This window comes from Electrona antarctica, assembly GCF_951216825.1.
Source record: "Electrona antarctica genome assembly, chromosome: 7".
In the NCBI taxonomy this organism is placed as follows: Eukaryota; Metazoa; Chordata; class Actinopteri; order Myctophiformes; family Myctophidae; genus Electrona; species Electrona antarctica.
Genome location: NC_136812.1, coordinates 5,106,832 through 5,125,707, shown reverse-complemented (window position 1 = coordinate 5,125,707; position 18,876 = coordinate 5,106,832). Strand labels below are relative to the sequence as shown.

The 18,876-nt window shown below is 41.2% G+C and overlaps 2 protein-coding genes across 3 annotated transcripts in view; both read right to left on the bottom strand.

The window, feature by feature from the left end:
• Positions 1 to 18,876, bottom strand: part of LOC306926621 (uncharacterized protein) — a 30,451-nt gene that overhangs the window by 5,580 nt on the left and 5,995 nt on the right. The window contains exons 2-3 of one of the 2 annotated variants that reach the window (XM_079505977.1): positions 12,286 to 12,693; positions 8,741 to 10,578 (exon numbers count right to left, since the gene is read on the bottom strand). In XM_079505977.1, coding sequence (XP_079362103.1) covers positions 9,680 to 10,578; positions 12,286 to 12,693 — 1,307 coding nt within the window. In that variant the 3' untranslated portion in view covers positions 8,741 to 9,679. Of the gene's footprint in view, positions 1 to 8,740; positions 10,579 to 12,285; positions 12,694 to 18,876 lie in introns of those variants that run through there. The other variant, XM_079505978.1, reaches the window with a different exon arrangement.
• On the bottom strand, positions 13,944 to 15,772 carry LOC306927243 (piggyBac transposable element-derived protein 3-like; the record flags this gene model as incomplete). The annotated part of the gene is made up of 3 exons (XM_079506953.1): positions 13,944 to 14,326; positions 14,444 to 14,638; positions 14,747 to 15,772. 3 exons carry the CDS (start codon positions 15,770 to 15,772, stop codon positions 14,048 to 14,050), a joined length of 1,500 nt encoding a protein of 499 aa, XP_079363079.1. The 3' UTR covers positions 13,944 to 14,047.

The following is an 18,876-nucleotide window of genomic DNA, read 5'->3' as shown; positions in this document are numbered from 1 at the left end:
AGCTGTGGAATTGAGATCCTTTTTTTTTAACTCATATAATCTGCTATGATTTCTTAAATTATTATTCATGACATGAATGTGCAGTAGCCTACCAAAAAAAGATATAGATATAATGTCACGTTATTATTTATATAAATAAAAAGTGGACTGGTTGGAGGATAAAATAAATAGTATTCTTAAACTACATTTGTGTGACTTTTTGGTTTTTTTTTTTTTATCATCGTCTCTGCTCTGCTTTTTCTCCCTGGAAATAAAAACGTCTGGGTTTCCGAGGCTACTGCTCTGCTGCTGACGCTATTTCCGGTTACCTTTACGCACGGGGCGCACGGATTTGAATTTCTCCGGTCAGCCTGAATGTGTGTGTTGTTGTTGTCAACATGGCTCAGAAGAGAATGAGTGATTTATTTGGTGGGTCCAAGCCCAAATCAAGTCTAGTTAATGAACCCTTGGCCTTCATGGGCACCAGCAGCAGTGTTCAGCAGGGAACGAGTGCTAACGTTGTTGGAGGAGAAGGAGGACAATAATAAAAACAACAACAGCAGCAGCAGCAGCAGCGCAAGCAGCAGTGTCCATCTCACGTAGCCTACATAATGACATTCTGGACACGTAACTCACGTTGGATATACAGTAAATGCCATGATGAGGGAATTAACCACCCCGGAGCGCAAGAGCACATTTGGGGTTTAAGGTAAAGCATTTACAATTGAACTATATTATTTCTCTAATAGTCACTATTGCAGTGAGAAATAATATAGTATTTACTAATTACTATGGCCGCCGTGCCAACTGAACTGCTGAATGCTGCTGCAATTTAATGTTAGATATTAGATTCTGACGGGGAGGGATCTATGATGAATGATGACGATACAACACCGTGGTCGCCGAGCCCAAGCGCGCTGCGCTGTCAGCTCGTCTGTTGTATAATAGGGCTATAATTTATATGTTTTGTTTTGATATCGGCGCCTTGCCAATGTCATGTGTAGCCTAAATAGGCCTATGCCTTTTTATGATGCATTTTGTCAGTTTGTTCATATAACTTGCGTGTGGAGAGGGAAAGTAAAAGCCACTTTTCCTTGTGAAAATGCGCGAAAACGCGCGTGCACGAGGCACATGCACGCGCATTTTTGCGCGCGCGCTACGCGCGCGCATGAGTCCAAATCTGTGCTCCCCCACCTGGAAACGAAGTTAGGCGCCCCTGCTATATGTATGCTCCATTTTGATTAAATCAAATCAACGTATTGCCCCCAAAAACACAAAAACATAAAATAAAAAATATATGTGTAGGCTACTAAGGGATTGAAGAAATGTCTAAAAAGAGCTGTGTCAAATTACAAGTTAATAGAATAATTTGCTATTAGAAAAAGTAGCAATAATTGGGGAAAGCACAAGCATTAAAAATAGTACACACTTCATCACAATATGATGCTCTTCATTCACGTGCCGGTGTACAGTGCACCGTGAAAGCAGTGCATGCACTTTAACAAGTGGGGCCAGTAATCTGCCTTGTGTTGAAATCCTTCAGCACAGATCCGACATCTATAACGAAAGTATTTTCTCCCTGTATGAATCTCCATGTGGGAGTTCATATCGTACACTGATTTGCCACAAACGGTACAACTAACTGGTATCATGCTTATCTTGTAGCTCTTCTTGTTTTTCGTCACAATTTGAATCTTCATGGTTTGGGCTTTTGGTTTTTGCAGTGATTTCAGTTCATCAAAGTAGGACAGCTTTTTGCTCAAAGGCAATATTTCATCGTTCACATTCTTTCGTTTGCGTGATTTCAGTGAGTTTAAAGCTACCAGAACTTGTCTGTTCTCCTCCCACTCGTCACAGTTCATTGTATTATTGATTGAGAAGAGGAGCTGGTCATCACTCATCGGTGCTCCACAGTCCTCTGCTTTTTTTCCCATTTCAGTTGAGGTGCCGACTAGAGACTCTGTCTCTCCAATTTCTTCATCTTTGACCTGTGGACCCTGTGGTTCCTCCTGGGCCAGACCCAGGTTCCTCTCCTGCTGCTCAGAAGAAACCTCCTCTTTACACACAGGGAGGTGTTGGTCTGGACATAGCGATAGGTCTAGAGGTTCAAAGGAAACCTCCTCAAACATCTGCAGAGATTCTAAAGAAAAGATGAAATGAGAGAAATTAATTAGATGTTGCATAACAACTTCATATATTATTTTTTACCACATCTTTCCTCATTTTGGGCAAAGTAACATTATCATTGTGCATGAAGAAAGTACATCGTAATGCACAATGATAATGTTAGAAGGGACAGAACTGAAGGGAGAAGCAGAAGAGAAAAAGCCTTTCAGATGATGAGTTCCTAAATGCATTCTATAGTATGACATATGACACATGGAATGTTTCTCAAATGTTCAGATTGGGAGATATAAATTGTTGTTACTCAAAGCATCCACTGTAATATACCAGCACTGTGGTGTAAAACTAACTCCAAGTTGGCAATCCTTTGCAGCTGTACACAATACACACAATCTTAACTAATTGGTTGTATCTTCAAATCATAGAACATTTACCAACCTGCTCTGTGCAATTTGATGTTTGGTTTAAAACCATATCCAGTAGTCTGCGCTGGCGGTCAATTTCCTGCTTGGAGCGCAGCGCTTCCTCCTCGTACTGTGCTGTGATTAATCTAGCGATGCCAAATATCTCTTCAGCAGCAGCCGTAGATAGTGGCTTGTGGAGTTGCTCGATTAAGAAGGACCCCAGTGTTTGGAGTAAATCCATATTTAAAATCTAGCCCAATAGATCAAGATGGAAACCAGTACAGCAGAAAATGATATGGTTCCTCTCGCTGTGATATCCTCTGCTGCACTAACTATCACCACTCAACACAGCCCTGCTAAATACTCACAGAGGGTGGTCTGGTGGGCCAATCAGAGAGTGTGTGTGTGTGTGTGTGGGGGGGGGGGGGGGGGGGGGGGGAACTCGTCCAGGACGAGTTGTTTAACTGCCCCCACTTAACCCTTCAGATCACATGCAAATCTAAATGTTAATGCTCTCTCCACTCAAAGTATCAAACCAAGATGATTACAAAATTATAAGTTAATAATTGTAAAATAATTATCAAATCAACAATTACACATACGACTACCTCACCTTGTACCATGTCTAATGCTAGTTAAACCTGTCTAATGCTAGTTAAACCTATATAAGTATTGATTAAAACAGTAACATACAAACATCTAATCAAGCAAACAAATAATTCTGCATAATTGGTTTAAGTACAGACATCTTACTTGAAAGTATTTTTCTAGACCCATTTGTGAAAAAAGGGAAAGAAGACGCACAACTCGTAGTCATGATACAAGAAGACTTTTTTTTATTGAACCGACGTTTCGGCAAACAGGATGCCTTCTTCAGGGTATGACTTACCCTGTAGTACACACAGTAGTACACACTTCATCACAACATGAACAACTAAAACACAGGTGTTTCCCCCTGTATGAATATGAAATGTAGTGTGATGCATCATGCAGTGTGGTACACACTAGCAGCCAGCCAGTGAACAGTGTGCCGTGAAAGCAGTGAGTGGGGCCGGTAATCTGCCTCGTGTTTAAATGCTTCAGCACAGATCCGACATCTGTAACGAAAGTATTTTCTCTTTGCCACAAGCGGTACAACTAACAGACCTCTTGCTTTCCTCTTCTTGCTTCTCTCTCTTCTTGCCATTTGATTTCAGTTCAACTGACAACTTTTTGCTCAAAGGCAATATTTGTCCATTCAAATGATTTCGTTTGCGTGATTTCAGTGCGTTTAAAGCTACCTGAACTTGCCTGTTCTCCTCCCACTCGTCACAGTTCATTGTATTATTGCTTGAGAAGAGGAGCTGGCCATCACTCCTCGGTGCTCCACAGTCCTCTGCTTGTCTTTCCATTTCAGTTGAGGTGCTGACTAGAGACTCTGTCTCTCTGATTTCTTCATCTTTGACCTGTGGACCCTGTGGTTCCTCCTGGGCCAGACCAGGGTTCCTCTCCTGCTGCTCAGAAGAAACCTCTTTACACACAGGGTGGTGTTGGTCTGGGCATATTAGCGACACCCTGTGCAATTTGACGTTTGGTTTCAAAACCATATCCAGTAGTCTTCGCTGGCGGTCAATTTCCTGCTTGGAGCGCAGCGCTTCCTCCTCGTACTCTGCTGTGATTAATCTAGCGATGCCAAATATCTCTTCAGCAGCAGCTTTAGATAGTGGCTTGTGGAGTTTCTCGATTAAGAAGGACCCCAGTGTTTTTAGTAAATCCATATTTCAAAAGGTGCATATTCTAAAATCAATGGTAATAAACCACTCTTTATATATAGGGCTTGGCTGGATGCTTGTCACGATGACAGCCCTCAATAATCTATATCCATAAATGGAGTTCTACATTGGCATCAGGGGCGGCAGGTTCCTATAACGGCAGTGGGTGCCCCCCGTGGGTGCCCCCCGTGGGTGCCCCCCGTGGGTGCCCCCCCCCCCCCCCCCCCCCCCGGCCGCAGCGGGGAAAAAACCTTTTTTTTGGTACTTTATTTACAGTTTGCTAATAAATACAGTGGTGCGCGCTTTCAGTTCACAACAATTAACGAACACATTAAATTGTTTCAGCATCTTGTTTCAACATTTCAGCATGATCAACAGTAAATAATTAAATTGTTTCAGCCATAAGCGGCGGGTGGATTTTACCTTTAGCTAGGTGGGACGACGCAGATTTATTTATTTATTTCCCCCAGATGGTCTAACAATCTCATGATTTGACCAATGTATTACCAATCTCGTACACCATTGCTCACGAAAGCAAGATCCTTGACCAAATTACAGCCACTGCATCTTACCTTTTAATTAAAGTAAAAGTAGTCTGAGGAAAGGGAACAGTTCTGTTCCCCGGACATTGTTTTGGGATATTTTTGCTGAGATGGCTCTGTTTGTCAAGTCTCAAGTCAGTGTGGAGATTGGCCGGCGGTGTTGCTGCCCTCCCCTCCCCTCCCGACTCATGGCTCTTTACAGACGGGCCGACGGTACACAGACAGCAGCCTCTCCGCTGACTGTGTTAGTGTTGTGTTGCTGCAGGAGACGGAGTGTGAATGAACCGTGCGGTCACTGGAACAAAGCCACCGTATTAGCATTTGAATACCTGTTCTGTGAACACCGTAAAGGTGTGTGCCTACGTGACAAAATGACCAGGGGGAGGGGATCTTCAGCCTTAATCTCAGTGGGTGCTATTTGCCTTATTCTTTTTTCAGTGGGTGCCCAAGCCCTCAGGCACTCCCAAAGTTGACGCCGTTGATTGGCATGATGTCAGTGCTAAATGTCTCTGACATCTCCATATATGGAGCTGGTCCAAATATGGGGTTTGTGATGTCAGACCTGGATATGTTAGTGATATGTCGGGTATCTCCATATATGGAGTACCGGTATTCAGTGGGTAATCAGTCTGGTGGCATATCGAATACCCATATGACGTGAAGGTGAGCTATATTAGTGCTGTCCAACAATTAAATGTTTGAATCGCGATCAATCGCAGAATTTATATAGTTAATCACACGATTAATCGCAAATACGTCATGGTACGTATTATGGTACAAGTCTTGTATACCCCTATTAACACAGTGGAAAAATATGCTGGCTTTATGCAGAAAGCATATGTTCACAATCTTGTAGATCGGCTATTTTCAGCAAGTGTACAACGGCATCAAGGCCCACCAAAATACATTTTAGTCGACTAAATCAACTGTAGATTCAGTCGACTAAAATCTTATGATATTTAGATGACTAAACACAAGACATTCCAGGTGACCAAAACGTGACTGAAACTAAATGAAAAGAGACTGACTAAAACAAAAATCTAAATGTGCTGCCAAAAACAACACTGACTGCTTTGGCTCTGGTAAAAGTTGTGACCCATAAAGTCCCTTTAAATGTGCTTTAACTATGTCACAGGTATCTCATATTAAAACACACAGGTATCAAAAGTACAAGTGCATTTCATAGTACACACAGAAACAGTAAATGCAATACAGTGTATATTACATGTATTGTAATGTTAATGTCTGGTACTGCAATAGAGAGTACTGTATGTGCATTAGAGACTGACACGGGAGTGGATTTTCACTCCTGTCCTGTCCCACTCCCACAGAAAAAATCCTGTCCTGTCCCAATCCTGGGCCAGAGTTTAAAAAAAAATCCTGTCCTGTCCCACTCCTGTAGAATGACTCCTGATCCCATCCCGCTCCCACTCGAAATTACTCCCGCTCCCATCCCGCTCCTGTTTTTTTTTTTTTTTTTTTTTACGTTAGTCATTAGGAAAGGCAATTGATTGATCGATCCATCTATCCATCTATCTATCTATAGGCCTATCTATCTATCACTTCTGGCTTCTCAAGACAGATAGCCTACCAATAAAATTAAAATAAATAAAGTGGGCAATGTTGGATTTAACTTTGACTACCAAATACAGTTCTGACACTTCATTTAAGTCCTATACGGTTTTTCCCTGAACAGAACTTAAAGCTTAACAGTTAACAAGTGCTTTGTCAATTAAGATAAAAAAAAACCTCAGTGTCAATTTAACTCTATATGATTAATTATTCAGTGTACAAGTCTATGTGTATGGCAGTGGTCCCCAGGGGTCCTTGAGAGAGTTCCAGGGGGTCCCCAGCTAATTAATAGTTTGGAACCAAATGGACCATTATGGGTCTGTAACAAATTATGTTATGGGAGTGTACAAATGGAACCAAATGTTGTTCCATTTGTACACTCAGAGTTAAATTAACATTGATTTTACAATATAAATTGGGGGTCCCAGCGATAAAAATGCCATTCAATGGGGGTCCATAGACTAATGCATGTCAAACTGGGGGTCCTTGAAAATAAAATGGTTGAGAATCACAGCTAGAACCGTAATACAAATCTTCTCTTATGCCCCTGGCATCTTTTCAAATGGGGGTCTGCGGGCTAATAAATGTCAATTTAGGGGTCCTTGACATGAAAATGTTTGGGAACCACTGGTGTATGCGACTCGGTTGGGAGAAAGAAAGGAGACGATGTATTGTAGAACATTCGCTCAGAATAGAACAGCTGTTCAGAGAGCTGTAACAGCGTTAGCATGTAGCTAACATAGCATCACAATTGAAAGTTGCAACGTTGCCACTGCCAGGGGAAACAAATGCATCAGGATGATCTGGCTATAAATAATCGATTAAATCACGGCACCGGCGCGATGCAGAATCATACACGGCCGCATTACGATGTCTTCATATAAAACTTTATAAGACGTCCAGCCCGACTGGTTTGCAATTGGAGGAGGTGTTTGACTGTTTGTGTTGTGGAAGCACTAGCACTGCTGGATTATGGGTAATGTAGTTGGCTCACAGAAAGATGACTACATCGATGTCAATCCCGCTCCTGCACGCTCCTGTTGATTTTCATTCCCGTCCCGTCACGATCACGGGATTAATACAAATATTAATCCCATCCCGCGGGAATCCCGCGGGAATCCCGTGACCCGCGGGAGTCCTGACAAAATGTCAGTCTCTAATGTGCATGCTTAAAGTGAATGGCACATCGAGTGGCAAAGCAACAGGAAAAGTGAGTTTAACATTGTTTAATGTTGTTTAATGCAATCAGATAAGACTTTTCTGTGTGGATGTATGGGCTGTCAAGGCCAGAAAGTAGTTTTTTGCCACTCAGTAGGCGTTCCTGCATAACTTCCTGGTTTGATGATGATGTCACACGCATACCCTCAATAGGACTACAACGATGACCATCATTCTTTGAATCTAAACCTATAGACCACGTAAATGCAAAGGAGCCACCGTCTAAATTACATGCAGACAAAACAATTAACGACAATGAGACCTTTCTGTGCTGATTGTCTGAGTTATACATCTGAATAGCAAAGCTATAGACCAATCAATGATAGGGTGCCACGCCCACCCAACAATGAATGAGAGAAACTTGGGTCAAACACAGATTTAACAGCTGTGTATGCAAATAGATGTGTTTATTTGCCATGGAACTATTCCATGGTGATTTGGTGAAATACCTACTGAAACACAAACCCTTCTTTGTGTGCGTGGGGATGAGGGAACAGGGCCTTTGGATGTCAACTGGTGCAGTTAACCATTTTGCGAGGAAAACATTATCCCAAAATTGCTGATCCACTAGCCACAAACCACAAGCTTGTAGCTTGCCTATTTTCGGTGAAGACATCACTTATCGCACCAGTATGAGAAGAATGTCGTCTGTTACGATTGTTCTTTAGAAATTAAGCTAAAGACCTTTCCATTTGGCCACCGTCTGTATTCTTCCATTAGTTATGCTGTGTGTATTACTGTTTTAATGCTTACCGTTTCATGGAAAGCACTTTGGTCTTCAAATGTTCTATAGAGAAACGTCCTTTCTCACATGTTGTCAAGGTCGCACAAACTATGTGAATTCATCAAAATATGAGAATTATTTATCAAAGAAAAGCTAAAATATTGATACAGATAATACAATGTATTGCAACTCACAGCATAATTCTGTATAAAAGACATTCGTCTTAAGGCCTGTCTCTAGGGGAACACACACAGAGGTTGAACATAAACCCAACCGTTACCACCATTGCCATATAGTTCAAAAGTACAATTTATTTACTTTTGACAGCTTCAAACATTTTTCAGATGCTTGTCTCATTTTTAAAATCTTAAATGGACTTGCACCTCCACCACTGAAACAGTACATATATCGAAGGGACAGTGGTGATAGAACAACGAGGGAAACTACCAGAGGAGACTGTGAAGTGCCAATCAGACGTAGTGTGTTTGGTAAAACAGCCTTCTCTGTTAGAGCCTCCCATCACTGGAACAGTCTCCCTACAGAAGTAAGAGAGACCTCCAACTATTTGACCTTCAAATTTAACCTGAAGAGGTGGCTAAAAACAAATCAAATCTGTAATCATGAGTAACTATCAGCACTATTTAGTATTCATCACCGGTGTCATTTTTTCACTTCACAGTTGTTCTGTCCCCTGTACCATGTTGATCTGTTCCTGTATTGTATTGTGTTTTTGTATGGACATAGTGTTGGGTGCTGGCACATATGCACACATGGCATCAACGCATGGTGTTGTGTGCTGGCACACCACACACTCTGTCTCTCTTTTATCTGTATTGTATTGTGTTTTTGTATGGACATAGTGTTGGGTGCTGGCACATGCACACATGGCATCAACGCATGGTGTTGTGTGCTGGCACACTATACACTCTGTCCTTCTTTTATCTGTATTGTATTGCATTGTATTGTATTGTACTGTATGTGTCATTGTATGTTTAGTTTTACTACCATTTTAAGAGCCTGCTCAGGGACTACAGATGAAAATTAGCTTATGGCTAACTCTGGCACATTTACATGGAAGTGAAAACTGAAATGTTGATTAATGAGCATTGTCCCTGTCAAATAAATAAATAAATAAATAAATGTGGTGATTTTATTCATGAAGAATGGAAATAATTAAAGCATAAAAAGGTAGATTCCATTAACACTTAATGAAAGAGAACCATATTGCCCAACTTAAAAACATGACACTCTGCTCTAGTATCCATGATTTAATATGTAATTATTTGATTAGAATACATTATCATGAATCTGTTTTGTATGACATGTGTAACATCAGATTCTTTGGAAATAAAATAGATAAAAGGTTTATCTTCTGTGAATCCCCATATGTCTCTTCAGATCATGCTTTAGACCAAAACATTTGCCACATACTGAACAACTAAATGGTTTTTCCCCTGTATGAATCAGTGTGTGCCTTTTCAGAGCATAGCTTTGCCCAAAGCATTTGCCACAAAATGCACAAATAAAGGGTTTTGGAGGTTTTGCAGAATGAGTTTGCATGTGTGTCTTCAGCTGTGATTTTAGACCATAGCTTTTGCAACAAACTATACAACTATAGGGTAAGTATGTATGCGTTATTATGTGTCTTGTGAGATTATTCTTTTGAGCGAAGTCTTTACCACAAACGGTACAGCTAAAGGGCTTTAACCCTGTATGAGACTCCATGTGTCTCTTTAGGTGGCCATTTAGACTAAAGTGTTTCTGGCAAACTTTACAACTAAAGGGGGTTCCGCCTGCATTCGTCCTCTCATGCCCGTTCCCCCCAGTGTGACTCCTTGCGGATAAGGTTGGTTTTGACCATTCCAGGTTCTGTGACAGCCTGTCGCCCGAAGACAAAGTTTGTCCTTCCACACGTTGAGCATTGTGTGATTTCTGTGGCTTTAAAGCGTTGCTGGTCTCCTCCCAATCATCACCGTTTTCGGTGTGGAATTCATAACAGTGTGCAGGGAGGTCCTCTACACCAGCTTGTGTGTTCATGTGTTCAGTTAAGGTGCTGGATAGAGGCCCTGTCTCTCCATTTGCATCACCGTCATCAATTCTCACTGCCATTAATGACCCATCAGCTTCCCTTGGTCTTTGAAGTAGCCCCCCATGTTCCTCTTTAATCTGTAGAAGCTCTTGTTCCTCCTGTACCACCAGACTGGGGTTCCTCTCCTGCCGTTCAGGGGATACCTCCTCTTTACACAAAGGAAGGTGCAGTGAGTCTAGGCAAAATGTAAAAGAGAGAAAAACCATCAAATTAACTTACACATTTCTGCCTATACTTTGTAGCTTATCTTTTCATCCAGTGGTTCCATATTATGTCCGTGTTTTGGTCAAAGTGTTGAGACCATATCCGTCTTATATGAAATGTGATAAATCCTCACGAAAAGTTAACACAAATAAACGTAACTTTGGTCGATCATTTCTCCCCTTTAATTGCAACAACGATACGCAGAGGCTGACCGTGTGAAATGTTTCCATGGGGGCAGTGTCATGGAATGGGGCGGTATCTCTCTCACAGGCAAGACGGAAGGCAATCTCAATGCAGTGAGATATTGGGATGAGATTCTGGAGCAAGTGGTGATCCTATATCTTCAGAATCTGGGAACGGGATGACGCTCGCCCCCACAGAGCCATGATCATCACAGAGTACCTCCAGAATTTGGGAGTGGCGAGGATGGAATGGCCTGCCGTGAGTCCAGACAGCAACCCAATTGAACACGTGTGGGATCAGCTTGGGCTTGGGCAGAATAATATTCTATGATTGTCCAAAGTTAGTGAAACCGCTCCCAATCGTGTGAATTTAACTCTGGCAGTCATAAGGTCTGCTATTCCAAGGACTCTGTGCACAAACGCAAGCACAGCTACCAGACGGAAACCCCTTTGGACTTAACCAGATTATAATAAAACAAAAAGAAAGCTACCCGACATACTGGAAAGAGACCACCTAAAACCAAAGCTAAATGGAATATCTAGCTAAATAGAGAATATGTATTGGCAGAAGACCTAAGCATGGTGAACGACCAGAGACTAACGGAAGCCTTGACTAGGTACTGACTCTGTGATCACAGTCTTGCAATAAAGGCCGACAGACCCAAGGGAAGACAGACTATGCATGCACACAAAATGTAAAGACTCCTACACCTACTAGGAGAAATACAACAATGTGCGAACAGAGCAGCAAGATGTGTGAACTGTTGCAATAAAAGAAGTTTAGCCAAGCGAATACGACCAGCCTAAGGACTACTGTCTGTACCGAGTAGACCTCTAGACCTATTGCACAAATAAACACATTTTAAATCAGAGGCTTTTTTGTATACTATTTAAATAGTTTTGAGAAATAATGCTGCTAATTGTCCCAAAGTGACTATTTGTTAAAAGCTACCCTGTAGGCTATATATTATATATAACGACACAATGTGACATAGCTCGGTTTAACACAATGCTGTACACCCCTCCAACTGTACTTTAACCATTTTCTTAAACTGTTTCTATTTTGAAACTTGCCTTTTCAATGTAAACACATGTTTACTAATGCCAATAAAACTCATTTGAATTGGACATTGTAAAACGTTGTTTTACCAAGCGTGCGTGTTTTACTTTGTAACGCTTTGGTTTCATTTCACTGCAAAAAAGCCTGAAAAAGCCTTTTGTTATGATGAAGGCTGCAAATTATATCAGTGTTTTCTGGGGAAGCTTTCAAAACACGGCATCGGTTATCGGCCATAACAGCAATTAATTATATCGGATATCGATATCGCCCAAAATGTCTCATCAGTGCATCCCTACTTCACATACAAGATATATCAGATGAGGTTGACCACGTGGTACTCAGTTTGCAAACACATGCAAATATGTTTTATATTCTTTTTTAATAGAGATCACCAACTATTTTAGATTAGTACTGATAAAGTGATTGTTATTCTTACCTGAAATAGAGTCACCCCATGCCTTCCCATCAAGTAATGTCAATGTTGACTGAGCTTCCTTGGTCTCCTCCCCGTCATCGCTGTCTTCCATGCGAGATTCAGACCAGTGTGAGGAGAGGAGCTGGACTCCACAAATTGTTTGTGATGATCCACGGTCCTCTGCATCAGTTTGTGTTTTCATGTGTTCAGTTGAGGTGCTGGCTAGAGGCTCTGTCTCGCTGTTTTCATCATCATTATCATCATCATCATCTTCATGTTTCACTGCTGCTAATGTCAGTGTCACTGTCGACCCATCAGCCTCCTCTGGAATTAGAAGAAGCTCCTCCTGTTCCTCTTTAACCGGAGAAGACTCTGGTTCCTCCTCCTGGATCAGACTGGGACTCCTCTCCTGCTGTTCTGGCAAAACATCTTTAAGCACAATAAGGGGTGGGGGGGAAAGGAGAGGAGATAATGTCACCAGAGAACAACTACTTTCTGAAGTTGTGAACTAAAACGTTTTTCCCCCTTTCAAAGTAGTACTGCTTAATTCCCAAAGGGTGGAAAATACAGATAGTTTAGACCTACAAGGTCTTCATCAGGGTCTATATAGGATGTCTTACCTGTATCACCAAAGAGCACGCATCTATAAGAGCCTGCATTTTTTATACTTTAATTGTATAAGATCTATTCTTATGTCATCTTTGTATCAGTAAAAAATATATATGCAATTTCAAGGAGTAAAAAAACAGACATGGGATCGCAGAGTGTTCACACTAAGGAAAGTAGGCTTTCAACTCCATAAATCCATAATTATATATATTTTTACTAAAGACGAGAGAGGGCACACGCACAAGGGATCGATAGTTCCATAGCATTAAGGAGAACTCCTTCTAATGCCATGAGCTAGGGAAGACCCTGTATATACAGTATAGGCTACAGTGCATATGCATTACATATTGTTCATAATTTATATACACAGCAAACTAGATAATTAGAGATCTCGATTTACGGGGGATGCAGGGGTTTTACGCAGCAGCAGGGCCATGTGTGTGTATACAATAATAACAATAATATTAACATTCTCTTTAATCAGTAACATGTGGGTTATAACTACATAACAAATATTGTTTTATGCAAAGGCAATAAATGGATAGAGGGTATGAAGTCGCTCAGCCAGCTATGGATATACGCACTGTGTCATGTATTACTTTACAGTCAGAAATGCTGTCTGTCTGACAGTAGACCTTATCGACGAGAGACATCATTGATGACATACAGCTCACTTAGGGATTCAGTTTTAACCTAGAAGAATAACTTCATTTATATGGTTAATTATTTGGCCTCAGAACAGTATACATTATGAATAATAGTTGGCCTCAGAACAGCAAACATGATGAATAATATCAATAAGCCATATTTTTAAGAATTGTGATTTTATTAAAAGAACAGGAAAGTCTTATGCACACCTGATCGGCTCAGGGTGCGTAGGCAAGTATTCACAAAAACCCACAAAAAGTACATCATGACCTGCACACACACTATGAACACTTATTTAAGCAATGTTTCGGTCCTTCCTCAGGCACCCGAAGAACAAAATGAAAAAAAAAAAAAAACAGTAATACATTTACTAAAGAAACGGCAATGGCAAACTCTGATTTGCATTGCAAACAGCACTCCACCCAAGTCCCAATTCCTGACAAATCACATCTGCTCCGCAAAATGAAAGCCCCCTCTCACCGTGACTGCAAGTCACTTTGAACACCATTTACAATTGCATGCTTGTTTAGCAGTGATAGTCCCAGAAACAGTTTCTGTCACCTGAAAGGCACAGACGGACATCACACTTGTGGCAGAGTACGATGGTGTACCCCGAACAACCACTATTCCTGCAGCGCCCCTTCTTTGTCTTCATCGGGAAGTGTCCAACTTGGTCGTGGCGCACATCTGACGGCCGGTGTTGACGTGGTGCCTTGCGTGGAGCGCAGTTCGGACTCTCTTCCAGCTGTCTCTTCTGAGCTGAAGATGGCTGTTCACTCTTTGGCATTTTGACTGCAGCGCCCACCTGATTAGAACAGAATACATATAAATCAATGTACTTGTCAAAGATTCATCAGGATACAAGTCTGATATATAATGCAACCATTGAAATGACACATGCTAAACATAACTTGATTCTTACCAGAATGAGAGAGGATGCAAGCCTTGACTGGAAGATTCTGAGTTTCAGGACGTCTTTCGGTGGGACCTTGAGAGCTTCACAGTCGCGTTTGTAGAGGAGCCAGGCATTGACCACAGCAAGGGTGATGGTGTGCCAGAAGATGTACATGTACCAGCGACGGGCTCTCAGGGAGAACTTGCAGTTTGGTGGGCGGACCTGAGTGGTTGAATGGTTTTATTAGTAATGGTACAGAAGCACATACACAGACGCAATACTAAAAAGCAACACAAAAAGCTTAGGGCTTGATTTCATTGTAGTCATTACCTGTCTTGTTGTTCCCGTGTAGTGGATGCCGCGACCAAGGAGACTCTCTACCAGTAGAGGTGTGAAGTTGTCTGCGTAGATCTTGTAGTTCTGACCGCTTGGCAGTGTTGAAGCAAGCTTCATGACGACATCCCCTGACAAGCCACGTTCAGATTTGGCTTGTATGCCACCGCTGCTCCCTTGGTAAACGTCAATGTCACACACCATGCCGCTGGTCCCCGCTCTGACCCATAGTTTGAACCCCCAGGGTGTGGTCAGCTTGCCTCTCATATACTGCTCGACGCCACTCCTCCCCTTGAATGGAATCATCGTCTCATACACAGAGTTGTGCTCTTCTGGAACCACCTGCAGGCACTTCTCTCTGAACGAATTCAGCCATGGTCGGATTTTCCAGAGTTTGTCCTTCTTTGCCCTCTCTGGCACCGTCAAGTTGTCAACTAGATGTAACGAGGTCAACAAAGACTGAAATCTGTTGTGTGGCATCACATCGGCTACAGCTGGGATTCGTGTGTCGGCTTCCCAGTACATTCGGCATCCATTCATCCGTACAAGGCCCATCTTCAGATACATGCCCATCATTTGCTCAATTTCTTTTCTACTTGTGTTAACTGACGTTCCCGTTGCTTGAAGGCTGTACACATTTGTGCTTGTCGTCAGAGAGTCAATCATGTCTTCGGACACAAACCGACGGAAGTACTGTAGTGGTGTGTGGAGAGAACTCACATCTTCAGTCAGAGATGGACCCGCAAAGTCTGTATTAGGGCTGACAAAGTTCTTCTTCTGCCACTGATATTTTGCGTGTTTGGCCGGTCGGGGCGGCTGAATGTGTGCATCTCTTGGGTAGTAATCTTCTTGTGACTCCTCTCCACAGGCCTCTTCATCCGACTCATCAGTTTCAGTGAAGTCGATGTCCACATCACTCTCTCCGTTCAGTACAATATCCATCACATCCCTTGCATCAGTTTCAGTGAAGTCACTGTCCACATCACTCTCTCCATTCAGTACAATATCCAACACTTCCCCCATTGCAGTGAAGCAAGGCTCTCTCCTTGCGTGTGGCATTCTGAAATGAAAATAAATAAATACCTTTAGTACATTAGTGTTTATACATCTCACTGCATGTACACATTTCACAAGTATATTGGTAATCTGGGGAGTGGTGGTGTTACAGGTCTCAGTTGTAAGACCCATATGCAGATGAGTTTTGCTGCTGGGAAGCCCTCCTATGCCTGATAAAACAGGAATAAAATGAATAGGACAGGTGACGACGGTGTTGTCCTTTTAGCCTCCTCATGCAGAATCAATTTATTTATTCACAATTCAATATATTTCTTTTCTCTGTATCATTTCTTTTTCAATAAATCAATACATCGATCAAAATATAACATAGTCACAATATTCTCTTTTTCATGACATCACATTGGGTTCACATTTAAATTCACATTTAGTTACAAATAACCTCTTTTAGTTACTTTCATAACCACCAGCATCTGTTTTTATCATACCACAAAAATACAAGGACTGTTCCTTTAAATGTCTGTGTCAGACATTAGTGCACATTCATTATGCATTGTAAATAGCAGCCTAGCATAGTGCTACAAATATATATCCCTTAAACATCAGGTAAGTAATTATCATAGTGCAGGACTGAGTTTCAAATGGCTGTAGGCAAAACGTTTTTCATAGTACTAAAATGCTTAAATGCTTAAAGTGCATTAAAATGTAAAATGATACAAAAACGTTTTATAATCAAACATTCTGTTCATCAAAAATACTTCTGAACAGTATTACTAAGCTAAAGACACAAAACTGGAATGATCTGGAGCCCCAAAAACGTAGTCTTCCCTCATTTTCACCAAAACACAACAGGACCACCATTTTAGAAGCACATGGAAAAACGGCACATTGTTTGGGTCACAAAACCACTCAAAAGTATATTCAGCTTCACCAAAAACGATCTCTAAAGTAAAATAAAACATAGGCAACAACTGTGTGCAGTTTAAGAGTCTGTTGTGCAGTACAAACCTGATAAAACAGGAATAAAATGAATAGGACAGGTGACGACGGTGTTGTCCTTTTAGCCTCCTCATGCAGAATGAGGAAGTGGGTCAGTCCATTCAACAAGTGCCTCTGAAAACGAAGCGAGTCGCCACACTGCCCCCTAGTGGTGGAAACACTAGGAAAGTTCCACTGTGTAGTGTCATTGAGCTTGGAATAAACCAAGATATAAATGCATTGTCCAATCTTGCTCATGCATTGTCCATTCTTGCTCATATAGCAATATTCTTTTCACAAAAACAAATAACATCTTCAAAATCATAACAAAATAAAATACAAACATAAATGTGACCATACATTTTGTGTGCGTCACAGTGGCAGCTGGCCATGGTCTCCAATCACTATAAAATGGCTACCTTTCCCAGTGCTTCTTTCTCTTCCAGCTGGGCCACACCTAAGCATGTCCATCCAGAGCATATTGTTTGTTTGTTTGATTTGCTATGGCTATTGCTTTATCTTAGTTAAATTATTGTTTATTCTATTTAAGAAAATTCTACGTGTTTGCATTTATCCCTTGCCCGTTTCCCATCTTTTGTTGTGGTTTGGACGCCAGAATGAGTGAGAATGCAATGTGGGGAAAATACACGTATAACTGAGACCTACCACATTGCCCCATTGTTCTAATTTACATTTGGGGGATATCTTTCACAATAATAACCTATGTACATGTTGTAGACATTCTAATGATCACCACAAAAATATTACAGGCATTTTACTTTTGTTGTGAGGATTCCCGTCCAGTGAAAATTAGAGTTGTTCTTCCTTCAATGATGTCACAATACATGCACACGCCTAGTGTCATCAGATCAGCATGTCAATAGCTGGGGTGGAGTCAGTACTCCAGTAATTTAGTACTGTGACAATGGCCCCCAGAAATTGGCATACCCCTACCGGGCTTAGGACCAAACACAACATAGCTTTTCCTCATCTCTAAGGCCTCCCATACATGAAATGGATTCTTGTATAAAAATATTTTACTGTAAAAGTGGTGAAATTGATATTTAAAGTCATACACCTCAAACAAAAAAATACAGCCTGTCCGTCTGGGGATTAAGGCATATAAACTCATGTAGATTCACAATGGAAGCTCTGAGAGGTTTAAAATGTGGCATATTGGAAGCCAGGACATCCCTCTACATTCTAGAAAAATAATAATGTAAATATGTGAATGTAAATATGAGATATAGTCATTTGAACACATACCTACAATAGGCGAAAATGTAAATCTGTATAGTGTCTTCTTTACTTTGCAGTGACTCTGACATGGATTGTCATAGCAACACATATGAGGGCTTGTAGGAATGGTGTGGTTCTACTGTATCCAGCAATACCAATTGTGTAATTGTAGCTTGCATACTCGTGGAGTTATGGCACTAAACGTACATTGTGTCCCAAATGGGGGGAATAAAACAGTCCTAATGAAATCGACAGTATTAGTTAGTGTGGTTGCTCTAGGCAACACCAACACACTATTGTTCTCTGTCCGATATTTTTTTGCCAGCAAGGTGCTTTTTGAGGGAGGTTTAATGTTTTTTTTTGTTAAATGTTTTTTTTTAAAACGCCATTGCCAATAAAGGGAACATTTGCGTCATATTGTCTCTTTATTGTTAATGGCATTTAATGTGTTTACACCGTTTGTTTCACATCACCATTACATCACCTAATCAACATGAGTTAGACTTTAATATATTAGCCCCCCTCACTTCACACAGGTGTGATTTGTGTTAACTTTTGCACAACAGAAAAGTGAAGCTTTTTGTCATATGCTTCACACACTGTTGTCACTGTTGTCATGCTTCACATGACATCACAATATAGAATACAAACGGTAAGACGGAATTCAGTTCCCAGGTCCCTATATGCTTTGTGACTCACGTCAGTGCAACCACACTTGCAATTTCCCAGAATTGCACCTTTCTAGTTTTATTTTGACTTCACTTATCAATGGTGGAATAATTATAACAAATTGACTTGAATAGAAGTTCCAAAATGTATGAAATCCCAAACTTGAGAAATTGTGAAAAGAATATTGCAGCTGCAACAATACTGCAGAGAAATGCAGGCCTACAATA